Source organism: Molossus molossus, unplaced genomic scaffold (genome assembly GCF_014108415.1).
Source record: "Molossus molossus isolate mMolMol1 unplaced genomic scaffold, mMolMol1.p scaffold_m16_p_20, whole genome shotgun sequence".
NCBI lineage: Eukaryota > Metazoa > Chordata > Mammalia > Chiroptera > Molossidae > Molossus > Molossus molossus.
The window spans coordinates 52,475,166-52,498,391 of NW_023425356.1; the positions used below are offsets into that span (position 1 = coordinate 52,475,166).

The window sequence follows — 23,226 nt, forward strand, 5'->3', positions numbered from 1 at the left end:
ACCGAGACTGGCCATTCCGCGGGATCTTGCTAAAAGGAGGCCTGTGGCCTCTCTTCGAGTCCGGAGGCCACGGGGAGGGAATCTGGGGAAACAGCGAACGCATCCCTCCCCCTCCACACAGCCCAGACAGGTGAGTGTCCCACACCGCGTGGGCCCTTCCGCCCCCCTGCCCAGCGAGAAGCCCTTTCCCCTGTGAACACAGGCGACGTGCAGGTGGAAGGGTGGCATCCGGTGCCAACCTGCAGGCTGCCAGGCTGCTCAGACAGGTTGGCAGGGCAGTGAGGCGGGTCGAAGAATATCCAGAATGTGGAATTTGTCTTGGTTCCACACTCAGAGGCACGTCTGACTTGGAAAGACGAACGTGACAGAAACAACCTGGATGGAAAAGATAAGAGTCAGGAGTGGCGATTCCTGCGGACCACGCCCTCACGCGTCTGTGGACGTCAGATGGGGCTTCGGGGGTTCAGCTCTTTCATCCCCGGGCCACTCAGGTGATGTGGCTTCACGTGGATGACAATGGACTCGACCCAGCTTGAGGGCACTCCGCCACCTGTCTTCTCTGGCAAAGTTTGAGATTCAAGGAACCCAGGGCTGAAACCTGCCTTTCAAATGATAGTCAAGTGTAGCAGGGGGCGTGGGCCCCTCTCCCCCAAGGCCCAGCCTGTCGCCGGCTTTTTCAGAGAAACAGAACGGCTCCCTTGCGTAGCGGGAGACTGGAAGGGAGGTTGCGTTTTCCTGGAAAGAGGAGGGTGCTGAGGCGAAGGCTGGGCCAGGTACCAGGGGGAGCAGAAGGGCGTCCCCTGGCAGGTCCCCTTCCGCTGTGGGCTCTGCACCTCTCCTGTGCTTTCTCCCCTTTGCAGCGAAAGATGTGCCCAAGGACATTAGTTTGCGCCTTGCAGAAACCAGCTGGGGTTTGGGAGCTAAGTCGCCGCCCCTGCCCTGTGTGTGGAGCCAGTGCAGCTGGGAATGATGGGAGCCCTCTGTCTGCCCCTCTCCACCGTGCCCTGCTGTTCGCTCTGGAGACAGCCAGCCCCCCCTCCCCAGCCTGCCTCCCACCTTGCAGAACGGAGCTCGTCCTCCAGGAAACGTAAGGTTCAGGGGCCTCCCTTCCCTGGAGGCAGCCGCAGGGTGCCTGCAGTCCCGGAGTTAAATCTGTCTCTTCCATTTCCTACAAATGTATCGCCATCTGTTGATTTTATGCCTGTGACACCCACATCAAGATCATTCATAAAGAGGATCAGACCGTTCCCAGGCCCCTCCTTACGCAGCTTTGCCTCTACCCGGTGCCGAGCACACGTGGTTCTGGGAAGTCAGTCTCTGCTCTTCCTGGTTCCCGGTGTGTGCGTGTGTGTGTCTGTCTTTCTGTCTCCCTCTCCCTCTCTCTTTTTTAAGTGCTGTCTGACCTGTCCACCCGCAAGTATTTTCCATTGCACAATGTCCCTAGTGACCTACATACGTTCCGACCTTGACGGACGAGGCAGCTGTCCCCTCCGGGCAGACGTGCCCCAGAACAGAGCAGGACTCTGAGGTCATCTCGCACACACGGAGTTTCAGAGCTGGCCTGCGGGTGTCCAGGAAGGGGCTGTCCTGCCCCAGAACTGGAGGAAAGGCCACGGAGATGCCCTCACCCTCATGCCCAGCACACAGCCAGCCTTCCGCTCACGCACCCGCACCCCGTCCCTGCGGGCTCCGGAACACGACGTGTCGCCTTTGAAGCACTTGGCACTTCTTCGGAAAAGCCGGGCTATGAGTGCGACGCTGGTGTAAGACGGAACGCTTGCAAGTCTCTGTCACCCTCCACCGCGAGGATGCTCGCAGCCTCGTCTGTCACAGCCCCGGTGTCCTTTGCACGGTCCCCAGCTGGTCCCACACAGATTCGTGGCTGAGTTTGGTTCTAAGACACTGTCCTCAGCCCGGTCGGTGTGGCTCAGTGGTTGAGCGTCAACCCTGCACTAAGAGGTCGCCGGTTCAATTCCCCGTCAGGGCACATGCCCAGGTTGTGGGCCTGATCCCCAGCGGGGGGCGTGCAGGAGGGGCCAGTCAGTGTTCTCTCTCATCGATGTTTTTATCTCTCCCTAATCCTTCCTCTCTCTCTAAAGATTTATAAAGGGAAAAAAAATTTTTTAAAACAAACTGTACTCAGTCAACCCAACCGAGAACACTAGTTAGTGACGGGTATCCGTCCACGGGGCTGTTTGGCCAGATCAGTGTTGAGGCCGCGTCTCTGCGCCCCTGTGGGTGCAGGGGCCTCGGGCGTCCCCGGGTCTCAGGAGCCCAGCTCTCTTCCAAATCTATGAAGAGCAGCTTTTAGAGGGGGTTCCGTCCGTGTTGGTTCCGAAACACCTGGAGGGCTCACCTTCACGCTGTCTGCACGAGACGCACAGGACGCAGGTGGCTTCTCAGAGGGGACGGGCACGGGGCAGGTGCCATGGGCTCCGCGGGTGGGCCCGGGCCTGCGTGGCGGGGGCTGGAACCTGGGACCCATAGACCGCGATGGGAATGTCCACTCGGATTCTCTCTGGCTTGGTTTCCTCGCCTTCCTTCCCCTCCCCTGGCCGCAAAAGGGACTCGGGCAGTCCCACCTCCGTGCCCTTCCTGCGCGTCTTCAAGGAGAACGTCTTCACCCAACACGTCCCCGCTGTGGGGTGAGTGGGGAGGCAGCAGGAGCTCGTGGGTCGGGTGGGCGAGGCCGGCTGTCATTGGGGAGCCAGAGGCGTCGGGGGTGCAGCCTGAATCTCTGTGGAATTGGTGCCCCCCTCCCGGCTTCAGGGGCTGGGCTGGGTGAACCCTCCGACCCGCCCTTCACTCGCAGAGGAATCGCGTCCAGGGTCTGGGACTTGAGCGTCGGCCGTGGACTTGGAAACCCAAGCGTGTGTGTGGAAGATGTGACCGCGGTTACACCCTAGTTTTAGGCGATATATCCCTGCCCCTCGGACTCACCTGTTCGCTTTTCTTCTGGGGCCGACAGAAGCGGAGTCAGCGCAGGTGTCTCCGGAAAGGCTGACGGACGGCGTCTACCTGGAAGGCTCCTGGCGGAGGCGCGCCCCTGTGGGTGGGCGGAACTCTTTCAGGGAACTGGTAGGGACCTCAAAAGTGGCCTAATTAATGTTTTGCAAAGTAATCTACCCGTTTGCATTGTAGACTTAATTAGCTTCTTTAAAAATAATTCTTCAGGCCCTGGCCGGTGTGGCTCAGTTGGTTGAGCATCGTCCTGTACACCAAAAGGTTTCGGGTTCAATTCCCAGTCAGGCACGTACCTAGGTTTCGGGTTTGATCCCCGGTCAGGGCGCACATGGGAGGCAGCCAATCGATGTTTCTCTCTCACATCGATGTTTCTGTCTGTCTCCCCCACCCCGAACTCTATCTAAAAATTGATGGAAAAATATCCCCAGGTGAGGATTAAAGAAAAGGGCGTCGTGTGCACTTCTTGCTGTGGACAGTGAGCGGGTGGAAGTCATCACTCAGGGGCACCGTGAGCTGTGGTGACACGCAGACTCCCGAGTGAACCTTCAGAGTCACGGGTGACTGACACAAAGGGGTTATTAAAGGGCAGTGAGGGGACAGTTCCTAAATATTTCACAGTATGCATGGGTCCCCCTGTCCCCAGGACGCTGGGGGACGCCCCGCCAGGCTCCCTGGAGGGTGGGTGAGTGCTGCTGGCCCCGGAGGTGACCTCGGTCCTCACACCAGCCTCACCAGGCCGCCCTCTGTCCCTTGCTTTGGGTTCTGGTGTCGCGGCCACTTCTTCAGAACCCCGCGGGGCGATGCGGGGCCCAGCAGGCCCCACGCCCCACCGTGAGATGAGGACCTAGCTCCAGCCCTGCGAGGGCGTCAGGGCGGGGTCCTGGGGTGCCCTGCGCCTCTCCGGTGTCATCCTCCTATCATGAGGAGAGGGAGTTGGATTCAGTCTCCTCTGAGGTCCTGTTGGTGGAAAAGTTCTGTGAATCTGGGAAGAAATCAGACCTGTGCACTCAGGGGCGGGTGCCGCGGGGGCTGCCCTGTCTGGATTTTCACAAGGGTCGTTCCCCTTCTGACAGAGAGTGACCCTGGTGGCGCAGTGGGCGGACACCCCTGCCGGCCCCGGGCAGTGCCCCAGCTTCCTTTACTTTGACCCCGGAAGTCGCAGACGGAGTGGGGACATCACCGGCGTGTGCACGTTGGGCTCGTCTGTGTTCACGCGTGGCCCAGTCCCCAGGCAGTGCCAGTCTGCCGTTGGCAAATGGAGCTGATCGCGTGGACCACGTGGGTTGTGGGGAGGAGACAGGGTCTGTGGCACGAGGTGTCAAGGGAGAGCTCAGGACGTCATCGTGGCCTGAGGAGACGGGCGTTCCGGAGCAGGGCGCGTGAAGGGGCACGGTCCTCGGAGTGGCCTGCGGAGAAGGAGGGGCCGCCGAGGCCAGGGACGCGGCGTGAAGCACACAGCTGTGCAAAGCCTGCTCCATGGACACGCGTTGGTTCGCTTCAGAAAATGCTCCTGACCACCGACACGCAGGTGCGTGTCCTACGACGAATCTGTGCTCCAACCCGGGAGCGGTCCGGCCCTGCCCACCAGGCTCCGGCCTCGCCCCCCGCTGCCTTGTTGAGGTTGGAGGGGCTGCAGAAAAGCCCCCTGGCCCAGGAGAGGGGTGGCGGACCACGCTGTCCGACGTGGGCCCACCTCCTTGGGGCCACCTTGACATCCACCGGTTTCCTGATAGCATCGTCGCTCGGGGCTGCCCCGGGTTCCTCAGCCCCTGCGTGGTGTCGGGCTGTGCAGGTGGACATGTCCTCGCAGAAAGCGCACAGGTCTGGGACTCGGAACCTGGGGTTTGGGCCTATTTCTGCCGTCCACCTGGCCACCTGAGTTGTTGGAGCCTCAGTTTCTTCGTCTCAGTCATGGGGTTGGCAACGACTATTTTACATTCACTCCGGGTTTCTCGCCAGTAGCGCTAGTGACATTCTGGCCCGGAGAGTTCATTCTTCGCGGGGAGGGGCGGGAGGGGCCGGCCTGAGTGTCGTAGTGTGTTTGGCTCTGGGCTGTGACAACCAAAAGTGTCCCCAGACACTGCCAAGTGGCCCCTGGGGGAGGACTGCCCCCCCTTGAGAACCACCGCATTAACTCAGGGTTGTTAGGACGGTTAAATAGCAGTGTGTGCAAATAGGGGACGTCCTGGTCGCCGTCGTCATCCTCGGTAGCATCCTGGTCTCCGATTGGACCACATGACGGAGAAGCAGGAAAAGAAGCAGCACTTTCTCCAGCAGCCTGTACCTGCCCCGGCAGGAAACCTGCTATTTCTGGGCCTCGCTTCCTACCATTCAAGTACGTTTCCTTCTCTTCGCCTGCGTCGTGTCTGCCGTGCGAACTGAGAACCAGGGAGGTGAGCGGCAGAGCCTGTTTTTGTGGGGATACTTTCGTGGCGATACATTCGTGCGATACATTCTGGTGGGAGGGGCGTCTCAGCACAGAGATGACTGGGCTGCGAGTGTGCTCCCCTGAGGCTGGGAAGGTGCTCGCGCGGCGGTGAGGAAGGCTTCCAGGTGGAGGCAGTGTCTGGGATGGGCCCTGAGGGTTGGATAGGGTCTCGGGAGCAGACAGGACAGCACAGCCTGCAGGTGTTCCACGCAGAGGGCCCAGTGCGCTTGGAGGATCCCAGGACAAGGTGGCAGCAGGTGGCACCTTGTGGCCGTCTCCAAGGGCTCTGCACGCCCGGCTGTCCTCAACCTTCGTCAGCAGTGGGGAGCCGTGGGGGGCTGCTGAGCAGGGGCGGCCATGGTCAGGGCTGTGTTTAAGGGGCCGTGTGACGGGACTTTCTGGAATGGATTGAAGAAGAGGCCACATACGAGATGACAGGGACCTGAACTGGCGGGGTGGGAGGGTGGCGGGGTGGCGGGGTGGCGGGGACAAGCCGGACAAAGCGCAGAGGGAGAAGCATCGGCTTGTGGGGCGGAGCCGGGTGGGGAACTGAAATTGCCGGACCTGTATCCCTAGAAAGGTTTCTGTTCGTAGAGCAGGGGACAGAGGGGAAAACCGGGAACCGGGCCGGGGGCCCTGGAGAGGGGCCAGGGACGCGGTACATCCCGGCTCTTCCGGACCCGCCCACGCCCACACCCATGCCCACGCCGTCTCCCGGCTCCGTGGTTTCTCAGTGTGCCCTGTGTTCCGCCGGGATGGGCTGTTCAAACCCATTTATCATTTTTTAGCGATGATTCATGTGACCCTCAAAAGATAACGCACAGGGCAGAGGGAGGAAGCTCAGCCCAGGGATGAAGACCCCGCGAAGCACCTTCTTCGGAGCAGCGAGTGGCGTCTGGAATCAAGGACCTGAGCAGCCGGGGCGGGGGTCGCGGAGCCGGGGTCGCGGAGCCGGGGTCGCGGAGCCGGGGTCGCGGAGCAGGGTCGCACAGCTGAGCCATGTGCTGCTTCCTGACCTTCCAGCAGCCCGGACACTGCAGGCCTGTGGCCCGGAGGGAGCCCCCAGCAGGGCCCCCACCGCCTCGCACACCCGGTGGGAAAGCGGAGCCTGGGCTGGAGTGGGCGAGTGGGTGCCCCACGTTCCTGTTCCCACAGAGCCTCTGCCCTTCCCAGGGACACCCACCAGCTTTCACATCCGGCCCCGACTTGCTTTAGTTCTCCTCCCATGAAATTGCGTTACCCGCCCCACCCCCTCATCCGTTCCAACCTTGAGACCCTTAAATGCATCGGAGAAAGGACCGTCACAGTGCCGGCTCCCAGGACACCCCCCACACCCCCACCGCATACGTAGTCATTAATACTTACCCACTAAGCAGCCCGAGGGGGCTCACTGCCCCTGTGGGTCTGCTCCGGGAAGAAGGTGGACCTGCTGGGCCACCCAGCCCCCTGCCGGGTTAGCTCGGGGACAGTCCCTGGACGAGGGCCTCTCGCTCGCTCGCATGTGGCTGTGGGTGGTGGGATCCTGGTGGGATCCAGACGGGAACCCCCCACCCCGGGCACCAACAGTGGTTTAATCTGTAGCTTGGCTTCTTGCTACCAGCCCAGTGGCTGCTCACCATGGACACGAGCACAAGTGTCAGCCCCCTGCTTTCGAGGACTGGGGTGCAGAGTGTGGACTGGTTCAAGGCCACGGGCTCCCGGGTGCCGACCAGTCGCCAGCGGTCTCACTGTCGTCCAGCCCCTGCCACCTGGCGACTTGGGTCCCGGCCCTTTGCTTCCAGACTTCCTCTGCTGCATTCCTTGCTCGTGGGGTGGGGGGATCGGGGGAGGGGCACAGAACGAGGAACCCCAGGACTCGATCGATGAGTGAGTAACAATGACGAGGGGAAAGTTTGGCTGCTGGTCACAGGTACAATTAGGGTGACAAATGAGGGTGTCGGCCTGGCTCCTCCGTTTCTCACTTTCCACGCGTCCTTCCGTCCCTGCGCCCGAGGCTTTTATTTGACACACACTCCAGGCCTTCGGCGCTGACGCGGACACGAGCGAAGCCCTTCTCGCAGGTGTTTCTTATCAAACAGCAAATGCCGACAGGTCGGCTCCGCGTGGTGACCGAGTTCTGAGACAGCGCAGTGCTCACTAAGGAACTGCGCGGATCCACGTGCCACCTGCCAGCCTGTCACAGGGGAGCTGTGACCCCAGCCCGAGGGTCCCCCAGCAGGCACCTGATCTACCTGAGGTGTTTCACTGGCCCCACACACACACACCGTGGCTGCGCAGGAAAACGTGTGAACTCAGTTGATCGCTCTCCATCGCCAAAGTGTCCTTAACCCGCCTCTGTCCTCACGGGCCGTGCATTTTGGATGGTAACCTACTTCGTTTCGGCTGTTGGTGATGATAACAGCCACTCACTGAGCACCGACTACGTGCCCAGGACTTGACGCAGGGCTGTGAGCGCGGCCTGATGGGCACAGCTGATGGGAAGGGGCTGCGGAGACGCAAGGTCGGGAACCCTGCATCCTGGCCCCGCTGGGAGGAAGGTGGCCTCGCCGTGTGTGGGGACAGACAAGGTGGTGTGCTCTGTGGTTTCAGGCGAACCCCAGTCCCCCACTGGATTGCAGTAATTGTGTCTATGGTGTGTCCTCTGCCCACCACCCGCCTTCTCTTGGTGGGTGAGCTCTCAGCTCCTCCTGTCTCATCCGTCACCCCACTCCGGAGTCAGCGGGACTCTGTGTGCCATTCTGGCCTCCTGCCGTGGCCTGTGGCCCTTGCCCCTGGGGGCTGAGAGAGCCCAGTGTGTCTGACACTCCCCAGCCGGTCGATGCACAGAACTGACCGCATCGTCCACAGTCTGTCCCTCAGAGATCAGGGTTGCTCCCCCGCGATCAGCCTCCACCCCCCACCCCCAGGGCCCTTCCCGGGTCAGCTTGCCCTGGTTTCAACGCCATATGCCGCACACTCAGTGTCTCCGCAACAGCGGGGCATCCTGCTGGGGGCGACTGGGCACAGCCAGCAAGCGCGGTGGAAGAAAGTCCGGGCTTTGGAGGTGGCACGCCGAGACGGAAAGCTCACAGACACACCGCGGTCAGAGCCCAGCTCCGCCGCTTACTTGCTGTGTGTCTTTGGACCCGTTACTGAACTGCTCTGCGCTGTGGGTGCACCGTCTACCAAATCAGGACGGCGGTGCTGACCCGCGGCTGTGAGAGGATTTAGAGGCGGCGTATGGGGAGCCCCTCGTGCAGGACAGCTTCTCTCTGACTCCCGCAGCCCCCCCAGTGCCTGACAGTACTGTCCGGTCCCCTGTCAGCTGTGAGGGGCAGGGCCGCCGGGAGGGGCTGCCCCTGGCGGGTTCGTGCCCCTGGCGACTCAGAGTGGAGGAGGACGAGGACGCTTCCTACCCTCCCCTGCTCTGCTCGTCCGTGGGGGGGGTGCTACTCCTGGGGGTGCAGTGAGGGTGTGACTGCTGGCTGCCTCGGTTTCCCCAGTGTGATAGTCTCTGGGATGCTAGGAACTGAGCAGAAGGCAGTTTGAAAGGAATTCACTTTTCATTCTTCTACATCTGCCCCTGGGGCCTGGGGAGGTCACCCCCATGTCACAGGCCCAGGACCCTCGGGCCTCAGCATCCAGTCTTTCCCAAGGGGTAGCAGCCACTGTCGTCTTCGTGTTAAATTAGAAAACAGGTGTGTGGGTTGTGTTTTTTTTTAACCTCATCTAACTTAAGCCAATGTAATTATTTATTTTTGGTTATTCCTCAGCTGAGGATATTTTTTCCATTGATTTTCAGAGCGAGAGAGTGGAAGGGAGAGAGAGGGAGGGAGGGAGGGCGACACATTGACTGGTGGCCTCCCGCATGTGCCCCAACGGGGGCTGGGGATCAAACCTCCAACCCAGTTATGTGCCCTTGACCGGGAATCGAACCCGAGTCCCTTCGGTGTTCGGCCAACGCTCTGACTGCTGAGCCACCCGGCCAGGGGTCCTGCCAGCCTGTTCAGCCTGCTCTTGAAGTGGGTTTTCTCAGACTACAGTCTTCGGAGGCTGATGACTGGAGCTCGCCCCCCAGCTCTGGCTCTTACTACTGGTCCGACTTTGGGTCAATGACATAACCTCTCTGGGCCTCAGTTTTCACATCTGTCAAATGGGGCTACCCTAGTGTGTACCCCCTCAGCGGTTTCGAAGATGAAATGAGGTGACTGTGCCGAGGGCTGGGCCCGGGGTCGGGTGTGTAGGGTGCACTCGGATCGGAGGTGGTCGGGCCGGTCCCCCGCCTTGGTTCGAGGGCGGGAACTTGGACAACGCCCACCTCTCGGCCCAGGGCCCCCCTAGCTTGACTGTGCCCGGGCCCTGCCCACACTGACTCCTTGATTCCGTGCAGAGGGCACTGGGCTCGGCCCGTCCGAGACCCTCGGTCCCGGGCAGCCTCTGCCGGCTCCTAGGCCCAGGTGTGCTCGGCTGCCCAGGGCTCTGCCACATGAGAGGCCACAGCTGAGTGTCAAGGTGGGGCCACACACCCCAACCCCCAGACCGGGGGCTCCGAAGCTTTCTTTGTGTGGCTCGATTCCCAGCTTCGTGGCATCCAAAGTGCCCGATGCCCGCCCAGGCCCCAGCCCGGGTGCCGGGGAGGCCATCTGTGGCCGGGCCCCGGGCCGGAGTGCAGGGCAGAGGCCTGTGGCCGCTCAACATGTGGCGGCTCCGCCACAGGAGGAAGCCCAGTGACGAGTGTCCAGAGGCAGAGTGAGAGGCGGCCACTGACTCCGACCGCCTGACTCTGCCAAGCGCCCCACTGGGCAGGGGACACTGTGAGCCCCGGACCTCACGGCCCAGGGTCAGGGCCAGTGACAGACCCCTCGTAAGGATAGCGCTTCACCTCCTCCTGGTCCTGGACTCCGGCCTGGTCTCCCTGGCAACCAGGCTGGCTTCCTGAGGCATAGGCTGGGGAGCGGTGGGGTGCGGGCCGACCTGCCCCTGGGGGTGTTCCGGGAGGAAGGGCACCTGGGTGAGGGGAGGTGGTGAGTTGTTGGGGCAGGTCTCCAGCTGCTTCGGGACAGGGGCTGTCCTTGTCCTGGTTCCCACCTTAGACAAGGAAACCGAGGCCGGGCGGTCCTAGGTTTCATGGCGGGTACTTGGGGGGACGGGAATGAGGGCTGCCATGGGGCACGCTTCCCTCAAGTCGCCTCCCTGGGGAGACGGTCTGCAGGGGCCTCTGCGGGGCTGCCAGACCAGCCTGGCCCGTCCCCAGCAGGGGCTCCTGGGTAATGACAGGGACTCGGAGGCCCCCAGGGGAGCTGAGCCCCGGACTTGTGTTTTCCCACGCATCAGAGCGCCCGAGGATGAACCCTCCCTGGCAGTTTGGTTTCTCTGAGACAGACAATATGCTGCTCCCAGATGTCATTTTAAGCTGAAAACCTGTGGTTATGTTGCTGAGATGACCGTCTTTATTTACGCTAACCCATAATCCAGGAGCCGTTCCGGCCGGCGTGGGCCTGGAGACTTCCTGTGCGGGCGCAGCTCACCTGCACGCGCGGGCACACACGCGGGCCCCCTGCCCCCCAGCCCTGTGCGCAGTCCCGGACCCCAGCACCCCGCTGGCCCCCGGAAGCAGCCTGTCCCTGAAGCATCCAGCCCATCAGGATGCCGGCCTCACCTCCGGCACCTAACCCCACCGGCCCGTTTGGTCGCTTTCTTTAAAATAAAGAGTTCCCTGGCCGGTGTGGCTCAGCGGTTAGAGCGTCGGCCTGCGGTCCAGAGAGACCCGGGTTCAGTTCCCACTAAGGGCACGTGCCTCGGTTGCAGTTTGTCCCCGGCCCTGGTTGGGTGGTGCAGGTGGCAGCCACTCGATGTGTCCCTTTCACGTCGATGTTTGTCTCTCTCTCTCTTCCTCTCCCTCCCTCCTGCTCTGTCTGAACAAAAAAAAAAAGGAAGAATGTCCTCAGGTGAGGATAAAAAATAAATAAAAAGAGCACTTTGCACGTGACCTGCCCGGCTGCGTCCAGGTCACGGCCCGGAAAACCTCTGCTGATGAAGGTTCTGTTCTGCAGAGAATCGCCGGACCCCTTCCTCCACCAGGTTGCCCTCCATGGACCCGGCGCAGGTGTGCGCTTCTGGAACCTTCACGCGTGCAGAAGGCGTTCTGGGGGGGAGGCTCCCCACTCCTGCTGTAACAGGGGTCTTGAGTCCTGGGTCACGCAGGTCCTGGCAGGTTGGGACAGTGGTGGTCTTTCTCTTCCCTGGGGCTCTTGGCCCAGGGGACAAGGCGAGAACAGGTGACCGATGCCCCTTCTCGGTCGGAGGACCGGGCAGGACGAGAGTGACCGGGAACATCTGTCTGAAAATGGGAGTTCACGGTCACTGGGTGTTTCTCCCGCTGCTCACACCACCCTTCACAGCAGGCGTGGATGTGGCTGCCGAGCTCACAGACGGGCACGCCACGTTCCGAAACGACGTGCGAAGGAGACGTTGACCGGCGCGTTAAGACCTCCAGTTCCGAAACGCTGCCCCGGCGGGCTCCTTGGGAGCAGCTGCCCCTCCCCACCTGTGACGCCCTCTTCGCCTCCTAAATACCCAGGTGACGTGGATTTGAACGAGGGTAGCGTTGGTGCTCAGGCAGGGAGTTTCTTCCTGCCCGGCCACGCAGTGGTCAGGTCTGAGGTCCGGTGTGCTGTCTGCAGACGGGCGTGGCTCACACTCCTGTCCCTTCATCAGGCGGCGTTTCTGGGGCCTCTTCCTGTCACGACACCATGCGCCGCAGTCAGATGGTGCAGCAGTCAGATGGCGCCACGCTTGAGATGGTTGGACGTACAAGCTGTGCTATGTGCCCACAGTTCACTTTGGGGAGCCATGCTCGGGGGTCCCCAGAGTCAGGCCTGGATCTCTGGATTGGCAAGGCTGGCTTGACGCTGGGGAGCACGGAGTAGGGAACCAAGGTCTTCCTGGGTGACAAGAAGGGGCCGAGGAAGCTGGCGCCCAGCAGAACGGCAGGGTCTCGGGACAGGAGGCCAGCAGGACCAAGTCGGGCGGGGGCAGGGGGCGCCAACCACTGGAGAGACTCCCTCTGAGCCGCCCCCGGTGGAAGGGTCCAAACACCAGGCAGATCTGCTCGCAGGGCAGGGGGAGCGGGGCTCGGGCCCCGGCTTCTGGGGGACACTTTCCAGGGCCTTTTCTCCACCTCCGGCTCGCCTCCGTCGGGGAGATCATTGGCACTGGCGGCCGCTCATCAGCTAATCATCTCTGGCTCGTATTCAGGTCGGTTACGGGCAGTGTGGCTGACTCTTTCCCCAGAGAGACACGTTCTGGAAAATTCGTGAGAAAAACAGACTCTGGACACAGAAAAACGAGGGCTCAGCAGCGTTAACCACGAGTTTCCGCGCCCCCCGCCGTCCCGCCCAGTGAGGTCCGGGGAGAATGTGGTCGAGGACGGACAGGATGTGGACGGAGGTTCGAGGCCCGGTTCCGTCATTCCAACTGCCGGGCCTTGAGGCACAGTTCCCGAGTGCCCGGTGCCTTGTCTAAAAGAAAGGAGCGTCCAGCATCTTCTCCCGGAGACCGTGTGAGGGTTGAGAGAGCAGTTAGGAGGGGTGTTCGTGTCGTGTGAAGGGCTGAGCGGAGTTTGGCCGTGGCTGTTTTCCCATTCACCCCTTGGCGAGGATCTCCATGGCAACGGGAGGAGCCGGACCCACAAAGGATTATACCTGAAGCCCCACCTCCCTGCACCCACACAGCGCTGGGGGAGGTGTCGATGCCACCACTGGCCTCTGCCTCGTGGCCTGACGTCGCGCCCAGGTGAGAGACGCTTCCTCCTCCTGCCCACACCACACCTGGAGGCCAGCACCCTCCTGCTCCCTCCTCGTCTCCTTCTCCACCCAGGGTTCCTCTCGGGCCGCTCGGCCCGTGTCCAGACACCGTGCCACCCGAGGCTCGTTCACCCACCTCGGAGACCTCCGTCTCTTCCACGTAAGTGTGGACGCCGCTACATTGGGCGCTCGCGAGGATTACTGAGTGACACGCGTGACGAGGCCGGTCAGCGTCAGCTGTCGTCACCACCCTCCTCCTGCGCGGGCCCTGGCGCTTTGCCTGCTGCCCCCGTGATGACGAGTATCTGTCCCCAAAGCTCCCACGCCCCACTGAAGTGACCTGCCCCTCAGGCTGTGCTCCTCGATCACGTCCCCTTCCCCAAGGGCAGGGACCTTCTCTTAGGAATACGCCTTGGCGTTCCCCGTGCCAAGGACAGTTCCAGGCACAAGGTCTGTGTTCACCAAATCACGGGAGGGACTTAAAATGCGCCATGTGCCCGAGGGGGCTTTTCTTTACTATTGTTTCCGTGGCCTTGCGTGGTCCATCCACGTTGTTCTCAGAAAAGTGACCTTTGGCTCATGGCACCCCCTCCCCTGCCACTTGGTTCCCTTTAGCCCAGTCTTCCTGCTGGGCAGGGGCTGGGCAGGTTCGTGTGTGCAGGTCGCGGGCCAGATGGCTGGGGGTCCTGCCTTAGAAAATGGGGAGCAACCCCTGCGGCCACGAGCTCAGGGGCCCTGAAGAGGGGCGTGTGCAGATAGGGCTTTGAGTTCCAGTTTCCACGCGGACATCTTCCCACCCACACGAGAGCGCAGGGCCAGCAAGCGGTGCTGGGAAGAGGTGTCGGCCGAACCTGGGTACGACTTCTGTCTGCAAAGAGCTGCTGCTGCAGGAGGGCTGCTCTGCCAGCTTCTGTTTGGTTTTCCCTCAGCCTCTCCCGTCGAACTTGGTCACTGTGACCAGGGACAGCTGAACCCCAGACCACCAGGAAGAGCTGCTGTTGAGCCTCCATGAAACTGTTAAGGGGCTCCCCTGCTGAGCTCCATCCTGCTGGGTCCCAGGGCCACTTGGGAAATTCCAGCTCCCACGGATGGAGAACAGCCCCCCCACACTACAGGGACGTGGGCAGCGTGGGCCCCTTCACGGAGGCCACTGCTACACCCTGGTCAGCCTCCCAGCTCCTGGGGCTCTCTGCCCCCCGACTGCACCAGCCCCCATCAGAAGGCAGTATCTACCCCCCAGGAGCCCCCCAAACAGACCGACCATCCTTCTTGGTCACTCCTCTGACACCTAACATTCAGACAACGGGGCTCAGAGCCCTCTGCCCCCCCTGCCTGCCCCCCCAGCCAGCCTGCCTGCCCCCCAGCCAGCCTGTCTGCCCCCTCCTCGCGGTCCCCTCCCTCCAGCCTCTTCTGCAGACGGTCACTCCTCCCACACGTCTAAGACGCGCACCTGTGCGCCAGTGCCTGCAGGTGCTCGGGCTGTAGAGGTAGTCAGGCCCCGTGTTCCCGCCACGTGTCCCGGCCACGTGGGGAGACGAGCATTCAGCTGTGGACAGGTGCGCGCGTACGGAACTGCAGTGTCGGCTGTTATGAGTCAGGAACAAAACGGTGCTCTACGAGAGAGACCTGGGCGCAGGTCAGGGAAGGTCCCAGAGGAAGTGATGCCTGCAGTCAGCTCTGAGGGTTATTCAGTGCCCCAGGTGAGCGGTGAGACAGGCCCATCAGAAAGCACGTGCCAAGGCCCCGCGGCAGGGAGGGGCCTGGCTTTCTCAAGACTATAAGGGCAGCTGGTGGGGGTGGAGGACTGAACGCGCAGGGGAACGGGCCGGATGAGGCCCGGCCAGGGAAGCAAGTTGGGGGTTTGGGTTTTATTCTGCCGGTGGTGGGAAGTGAACTGGGGAGGCCACCAACCCAGCAATAAGCCAACCCCGAGTTGGTCCAGCGCCTGCCTCCTCTGCCCCACACCTGGGGGCCGAGTGCTGGGGGGAAAGCCGCCCAGCCGTCCGAAAGGCAGGTGGCGGGAACTGTCAGGCTGCCCCCAGACGGTCCCGGGGTGGAAACAGCTTGGCTGTTCGCTGAAGCCTGGGAACTGGAAGGGACCTAAAGCCTAACGCTGCACATACCTGTCGCGTGACCCCCGTGGCGGCTCCAGCGGGGCATGAGCCTCGTCACCCAGCCTGGGGACAGTCATGCTGCTGAGGGACAGACCGCAGTGTGGGCCCCGAGCTCCTGGCTGCAGGTCCAGGGCTTCTCCCGCCCCGCCCCGCCCGGCCGGCAGAAGACGGGCCATGCCCTGGGAAGAGAGTCAGGGGACCTGGGACGCAGGAACGGGCCGTGCCGGTGGCTGCTGCCTTCCTCCTAACCCATGGCAGCGCCACGGCCCGAGCAGAGGGCACGCCATTAAGCACCCGATTTAGTTTAACAGCTGCAGAGCACGGGGTTCGAGGCCTCTGCTGCAGGCGGCCCCCGCGGGTCTCAGGCTGACAACAGAATCAGCAGAGGTGACCCATCCAGGGGCAAAAGCCGGTCCCTGGGTGTTGGCTGGAGAGGGCTGGCAGCTGGTGCGGAATCGGCGCCGTGTCCCAGCCCGGGCTTCACGCTGGGGCTGACTTCTGAGCCCCACCCCCGGGGCGTAGCAGACACCGGGGCTCTCTGGGGAGAAGGAGAACCCTGTGAACAGAGCTATCAAACGAGGAAGACACTTGGCCCTGGCCAGAGTGGCTCAGGTGGTCAGGTGGTGTCCCGGGCATCGAGGGGTCGCCGGTTCGATCCCCGCCCAGGGCACTTGCCCAGGTCGTGGGCTTGATCCCCAGGAGGGGGACAAGCGGACAGAGGCCAATTGATGTTTCTCTTTCATCGACGTTTCTACCATCCTCTCTTCCTGTCTAAAAATCAATTTTGGAAAACCTTTAAAAAGAATAAAACACTTAGGAGCAAGTGCCCTGTGCATCCCCAGAACGGTCTCTAGAACATCGGCTGACCTGAGTGCCCCTCCTCCCTCCCTCCCGCATCCGAGTCCTCCGCTGCCCCTGGTGCCTTGGACTCGCCTTCAAAAGTTAAGGGAGCCAGTCAATTCAAGTGTGTGTGTGTGGGGGGGTGCAGATAAATAACAAAACTTGGGAGCACCCCACCGTCATTGGGAGGCACCCAGTTTAGGAGGGACCTGGGTTCTCCCGGGCCTAATTCCCAGCCTAATCCACCCCAGCCGGGGCAGACAAGCGACTCCTCTCGGCCTCCGTGGCCACGAGCTCTTGTATTTGTAGGTTGGGCTAACGAGGCCCTTCCCCAAGGACAGCTGTGAAGACCAAGGGGGCGACCCTGAAGCAGGGCAGTCACCTCCCACCTCTGGGGAGCCCAGGGCTTCCGCTGGGCCGTGGGGGCCACTGCTCGGGAGCAGTCCCCGCCCCTGGCGGACCAGGTGCCTGACCCTGGCGTTGCCCCTCTGCACGTAGCATCTCCCTGTACAGAACGGGTGGTGATAGCAGACACGGCCGTGTGGTTGCAGAGTGCACGCAGGGGCGCCTGGATGGCCGCGAGGGGCGCCCCCGGACCACGAGTCTTGGAGACTCTGCCCCCCCCCACTTGTTTGGTTTGGTTGCACTGTGTGGATACCTCTGTGTCCACCTCACCCCCTGCAGGAGGCCCCTGCTGAGTGCTGAGCAGGGACCTGGCCCCAGGACACACCCCGGTTGCCCCCGGCGTGGCCGCCGCTCTGCTCTGGGCCTGCGAGCTGCCCAGAGTGTGAAGTAAATGGAAACGGTGACTCTGAGGGTGCACGTCTGGCCACTGGACCATGCTAGTCCAGCCTCAGCCTCTGTGCCCGTCTGCCCCCTCTGCCTGGCCTTGTGGGTCTGACCCTTCCCCACCCTAGCCCTCCCTCCCAGGGAGCTCCCCGAAGACCAAGCAGACGCGCTCGGCAGCTGGACAGGGGACTGGCGTGTCCGTCCGCGGCGCCATCTGTCACGTTCGGTTCAGCCCCTGGAAAGCAGCTGTGTCTTGGTGGACAGTGGCTCAGCCTGCAGGGATCTGTGCGGAGTCTGAGCCCACGGGCGGGCACGCGGCGCCGGGCAGAGTTGGGGATAAAGGGAGGACCCCCAGTGTCCTGCAGGGGCCCGCCAGAGGTGGGAAGGGGCTCGTCTGGTTCCAGGACCAGAAGGTCGGGGACCCGCACGTGCCCCGTGGTGGTGTGTGTGCAGAGCTGGGTGGCTTCTCAGATGGCGCATGCTCTGACGTGTTCTTAGAGACCCCCTTCGTGGCTTGCGGGGCCCGGCTGGCAGCCTGGACGTGGGTGGGCCCAACTAGATCGTCACGGTGACCTGGAGAAGGTAGTGCCCGGGAGCAGGGTGGTGGCCATGCAGAGAGAGCAATGACAAGTTCTGGCGTCCGACCCATCGGGAGGCCGTTTGACCAGTAACTTTGGAGAGACAGCTCCCCGAGGCTGTGCCCAGCACAGGGCCCTGCCAGGCAGCCTCCTTGGGGACACCGCCCCGGTCTGTACAGCAGCCCACAGACCTGCGTGGGAATGGTGTCCGAGGTCCGCGGCCTGCAACTCTGGAGGGGCGGGTGCTCAGGTAGACCCCCTCAGACATCAGCCGAGACCTCAGGGCTGTGCGTGGGAGCAAGCCAGCGGGGACTTCTCAGAACTCATCAGGACAGGGGCCGAGAGGACCTGAGTTCTGGATTGGGGACTCCGTAATGAGAAGGTGTCCCAACGCTAGAGAGACCCAGTGCAGACAGAACGGAGGACCCTGACGAGGAGGCCCAACTGCCCCCCACGCACGCGGGCTCTCGAGCGACACTGGAAGGGTGTTTTCTGCTGTGGGCAAGACGCCCGAAAGAGAGGATGTGGTCAGAAGGGAAGGGGGCGGAGGGGGGAGGGATGCTGGCAGCCGCAGGCTTCCCGGAGTCTGGCACAAACAGTGCAGAACCGGGGGAAGCTAATTTTAAAACTTACTCTGCAATCACGGTGCAAACCCTCAGAGAGTCGGACCTGGGCCAGCGCCGGGGCTGGGACTGGCGTCTGCGTGGGCTGACGGGCCGCCCAGAGGCTGTGGCTTCGCGACGCTCCAGGTGGCACGGGGCATTGGCCTCACGTCCCCCTGCCCCCACCTCCCAGCACAGCACCCCCACCTCCGCCTGGAGCCCTGCCTGCACCTGCCCCTTGAGGGGGCTTCTCTCCATCCTCTCCCCTCCTAACCTCCTGCCCGGGGCTCTGCCTTCCAGCTCCTTCCCTGAGGGGCTTGGGGGACAGAAAGGTGGGGGGCACAGTGTCGGCCATGTCAGGACCCCGAGAGGAGGCTGGCTGGCACGTGTGACTGTGTCTTCGCCCTGGGTGGCAAAGAGCCTGGGCCCTCAGACGGGTGTTCCTATAGCGAAACCGTCACTTCCCCCAGTGGGACTTGGTCGGGGTGAGCCGTGGAGGAGGAGAGAGAAGGGAGGAACCTCTGCCCCGTTTTCCAAGGGCCCAGGGTGCACCCCCAGGCGGAGCGGACCGCCGTTGGGAAGACAGACCAGCAGAAGGGCTGTGCAGGCAGCGGGGCCAAGTTTGGGGAGGTTTGGGAAGGAATACTGAGGTGCCGGGTCCCCAGAGTGTGGTCTGGAAGGAGGGGCGTCCGTCCCCTCTGCCCCAGACCTGCCTGGTGGGGAGGGCACCCCAGTGGCACCCCAGTCCCTGTAAGTGTAGGGCCAGGAAGGGCTCCTGTCACCTGGGCCCACGGGCAGCTCGACCTCGAATCGCCAGGCCTCCCCTGGGAGCTCTGTGGGCACCCTCCACGGGCGGGCCCCTGACTCCCATCCCACGGCCCACAGGGACCTCGGGTCAGCAGTGCCTCCTCATAGCTGCCCACTCCCTGCCTTCAAGAATGTTGCTGCCGCCGCACCCCCTCGACCACCACAGGGCTGCAGGGGTCAGGTGGGCTCGGCAGGGAGCTGGCTGGTCTGGGCGACACCTGGACCTCCACCCAGGGACCACGCATCTGAATGAAACGCTTCACCTGAGCTTAGGTGACTGAGACTTGCCTCTTTCTTTTAAAGAGATGCAGAAAGCTTGAAGGTTGCAGTAATCGATGTTCTCATCATTAGCTCCATCGGCGAGTCCATTAGTGTGAGCGCTGGGTCAATGGCTGATTGTCTACAACGCAAACACTGTTGATCACGGCGAGCAGAAGAGGGGTGCTGGGGGAATGAGATAATAACTAACACTGACCCGGTGCGTGCTCGTTTCCCGGGTACCTGCACACACCACCGCTCCCCTGGGCCCTCGTGACAGCCCGGGGGTGTGCGGAGGGCCCCAGCTGCTCCTCACCCCGTCTCCCTCGGGACCTCCTCTTTCTGTGTGAACAGCGTACAGGGGTCCCTGCCTCTGATGGGGACAGCCGGGGTCTGCATGGGGAGGGCTCCATGCTGTGGTCCTCTCCCCGCCCCTCCTCATCTCTGTCCCTTACTAAGTGCCGTTTCTCGCCCTGTGCCGCTCACTGTGCTGGAGGCCTCTCTTCCTTACCCCTGAAGGCTCCCCCGGAGCCCATCCTCACGGGCTCCGCCTCCCCCTTGGGCACACATCGCTTTCCGTTAGGCAGGGTGCTAGTCTAATAATACATCCTCAGTGAATCGCAGATGTTAGTATGTGCGTGTTTAAGGTGAGTGAATGTATCGGGTGTAAAACTGGGGTCGGGTGCTTTGCGTGCACGAGCTTGGCCAAGCTACAGACGTCAGGCATGGAAAGGATTCAGAGGGTTCCGATGGAGATGCATGAAGATCTCTTTGCCAGTAACGTGCTAGACACCTGTGATTGTAAGTCATCACCCAGGCCTGAAAGCAATTGTAATCTAAGGGGAAGACAGACACGGAAACAAATCCTTGTAATCCGGGACCTGGGAGGCTCGGGAGCCCTCCTTGGGAGCAGGAAGAGAAGCCTTCCTGGAGGAGGCGCAGGGGGGTTCTCGGAGGATGAGTAGTGAGATGCAGTGAGACTTCGGGAGGGGACAGCGCAGTGTGGCAGAGGGCAGGGCGTGGGCAAAGGGGAAGACGTGAGCCAGCATGGTGTGTGGGGGTAGGGCCCAGAACGTGAGGGCCACATACGTCCTGTTGATGAACTTGCCTTGTCTCCTGAGGGGTTCGGACACAGGACACAATCCGATCAGCACTTTTGAGGGACCTATCCCGGACAGTTAGGCAGACCAGGTCAGAGACGCTGAGGGCTTGGATTGAGAAGGGCAATGAGAGGCAGACGCAGAAACGGGGGTGAATCGTGGATGGGCCAATGCCGGGGGTTCAAGCAACCTCCTCTGAGCAGAAAGTCTGCTACGGTGATTTCCTAAGAATTAGTGTCGTCTTGAACTTGGCCTCGTCTCACCCTCTTACAGGCTGAGCTCCTTCCAAGTACATCAAACTTGAGTCACCACCTCTTCCCCGCAAACGAACCTTCACGCACTCATCCGTCCCAAGAAAGGGGTGTTTTCAATGAACGCCTCTGAACACTTGATTACAATTCCCCCGCCCCGAAGAGTCGACGCCTCCCTGTGGGTCTCACGAATGCCTGTTTGCGGTTCCGCGTCCAGTTGGGCTGGCTGCGGCTCGATTCACTTGTTTTGCTTTTTCCCCCGTTCAGTTTTGTTTTGACTTGTTCCTATTTCTTCCTGAAACCACACAGCCTAGAACTTTTGTTACCCGACTTCCCCTCTGAGCCTCCCGTGTCGCCCAAGTTGGCCGTGTTAGGAAGTGGCAGGCACCTCTCGGCTTCTGAAAGGTTCATTCAGCCTCTCCTCTTCTTGTGCGTCTCTTCTGCTTTTCCAGGTCGAGCTGGGAGCTGCCTGACCTCCGGGAAGGGAGAGTGAAAGCCATCAGTGACTCAGACGGCGTCAGCTACCCTTGGTACGGGAACACCACAGAGACTGTGACCCTGGTCGGCCCCACCAACAAGATGTCCAGGTTCTCCGTCAGCATGAACGACAACTTCTACCCGAGTGTGACGTGGGCCGTGCCCGTGAGCGACAGCAATGTGCCGCTGCTCACCAGGATCAAGAGGGACCAAAGTTTCACAACCTGGCTGGTGGCCATGAACACAACCACCAAGGAGAAGATCATTCTGCAGACCATCAAGTGGAGGATGAGGGTGGACATCGAGGTGGACCCTCTTCAGCTCTTGGGGCAACGGGCCCGGCTGGTGGGCAGGACACAGCAGGAGCAGCCCCGGATCCTGAGCCGGATGGAACCCATCCCCCCCAACGCGCTAGTGAAACCCAATGCCAACGATGCCCAGGTCCTCATGTGGAGGCCCAAGCGAGGGCCGCCTCTGGTTGTGATCCCTCCTAAGTAGAAGCCCACTGGCCCGACGGTGCGTGGCACACAGGTGGAGACGGACATGCAGGGAGGTTGCCGGAGATGGCAGGAGCCAAACTGAATTTCTGAGCCAAAGCCGACCTCTGGGGTTTGCCAGCCTCTGCAGCCACCTGGGAAGAGGGAAAATCCCTTCCTCTTAGGAATAAAGAAATCACTGCTTCAAAAGACTTGCTGTGATGACCGAGCTAGTAGCCATATTCTGGAGCTGACCGGGATGATTCTTTTATCCGAACTACTGACCATTTCTCTCCTGCGAGATGCAGGGGATGGAAACGAAATTAAACAGTGCCTGTGGCAAATGCTGCTTCCCAACCAATGAGAAGTGGATTGCAAGTGAGACCCACCCCAGGAGTTTGTAAGACAGACCGTCCTGCTGTCGGGCGGGAGGGTGCTGGGGAAAGGGGGTGGCATGAAGTCAGGTGGTGAGGAGGATGGGTGCTGGGGAGAGGAAGGAATGAGTTCTTACAAATTAATCATTGTGCATTTATTATTGATTATCCGATCATCGATATACTCATGGAAGGAAAGGGCAACTTAGACAACGGCAGGTATTGACAGTCGCTCTAGTCCCAGAGGGCGTCCTGGGAGCTGTCCGAGGTGCTGACGTGGGCTACCCGCTGGTGACCCTTGATGGCTTCATCTGCCTACCTCTTTCCAAAAAGTGATTATCCCGCGTATCCTTAATCACAGCATTTGGGTAGATCCTTTCTGTGCTCTGCCGTAGCTGTGACATTCAGGGCCTTGGCCATGTTTTTAGTGAAACCTGATTGGTGGTTTCTGTTTACAGCCGCTTATTCTGTTCCCGTGACCAGGGCTAAGCTCGCAAAAGGATGGCGTGCGTGAGCGCGAATCCGTGGAGGGCTTCAAGAACATCTGCGCAGATGAGAATAGCGTTTTCATCGTGGGTTTGTTTGCTGCTCTAGTTGCTGAAAGAGTTGGACATAAAGAATGCCCCCGTGCAGGCGCAGCGCTGGCCGGTCCGCCGGAAGCAGCTGGTGCCTACGCTGAGTCTGTCTGGGAGCTTTAGCTGGATTCCACAGCGGCTCAGTTTAACTGCCGGGGCCCTTGTGAGAATGTGCTTCCTAAGCCTTAACTTCAGAGCTCGCTAATGAAAATCCGAGCTACTCGCAGTACGCTAGCCTGTCTGGCTGAGCGCCAGCCGGTAAATGTGAGAGACCACATTTCCTTGGGTCAGGCCAACATCAAACTTTTTTAAGAGTTTCTAATTTTTACAATAAGGATTTTTCCAGCTCGTCTAGCTTATATCATCCCTTTATTCTCAGTCATGCCAACTGTGCTTTGTAAATAAGGTGCCTTGTGCAACTCCCTCCCCCATGCCAAGTAATGATAAAGCTCCCACAGTGTCACTGTGGATTTGATGGATGGACGTGATTTCAGAAGTGAGAGTCGAGGTTCAGAGCGATCATTACAGTCCTGTGGTTGGCTCCAAAGATGTGTCTTCTACCAGAGTGTAAGGACAGAGCAGAAAAAGCAAGAGGACTTTTCTATCACTTTTATTAAAAATTCAATGAAGCCGAATTTCTTTCAGGTTCTAGTCACAGGGGCAGTACTTACACGAGCGGGTTAACAGATCCATTCGAATTACATAGTGTGACCTCACACCCCGATCACAAGCTACCCCCATAGATTAGTTATTGATGACAAGTTGGGCTATTTACAACAGCACATTAATGACACATCGGTGAGTCACAG

The 23,226-nt window shown here is 61.1% G+C and overlaps 1 protein-coding gene across 1 annotated transcript in view; it reads left to right on the forward strand.

Annotated features, from left to right (window-relative positions):
* The window catches only part of FAM78B (family with sequence similarity 78 member B), a 35,591-nt gene extending 13,748 nt beyond the window's left edge, over nucleotides 1-21,843 (forward strand). The window contains exon 2 of the mRNA XM_036273367.1: nucleotides 20,968-21,843. Within this exon, the coding sequence (XP_036129260.1) occupies nucleotides 20,968-21,490 (523 nt within the window). The 3' untranslated portion in view covers nucleotides 21,491-21,843. The remainder of the gene's footprint in view (nucleotides 1-20,967) is intronic.
* The last annotated feature ends 1,383 nt before the right edge of the window (nucleotides 21,844-23,226 follow it).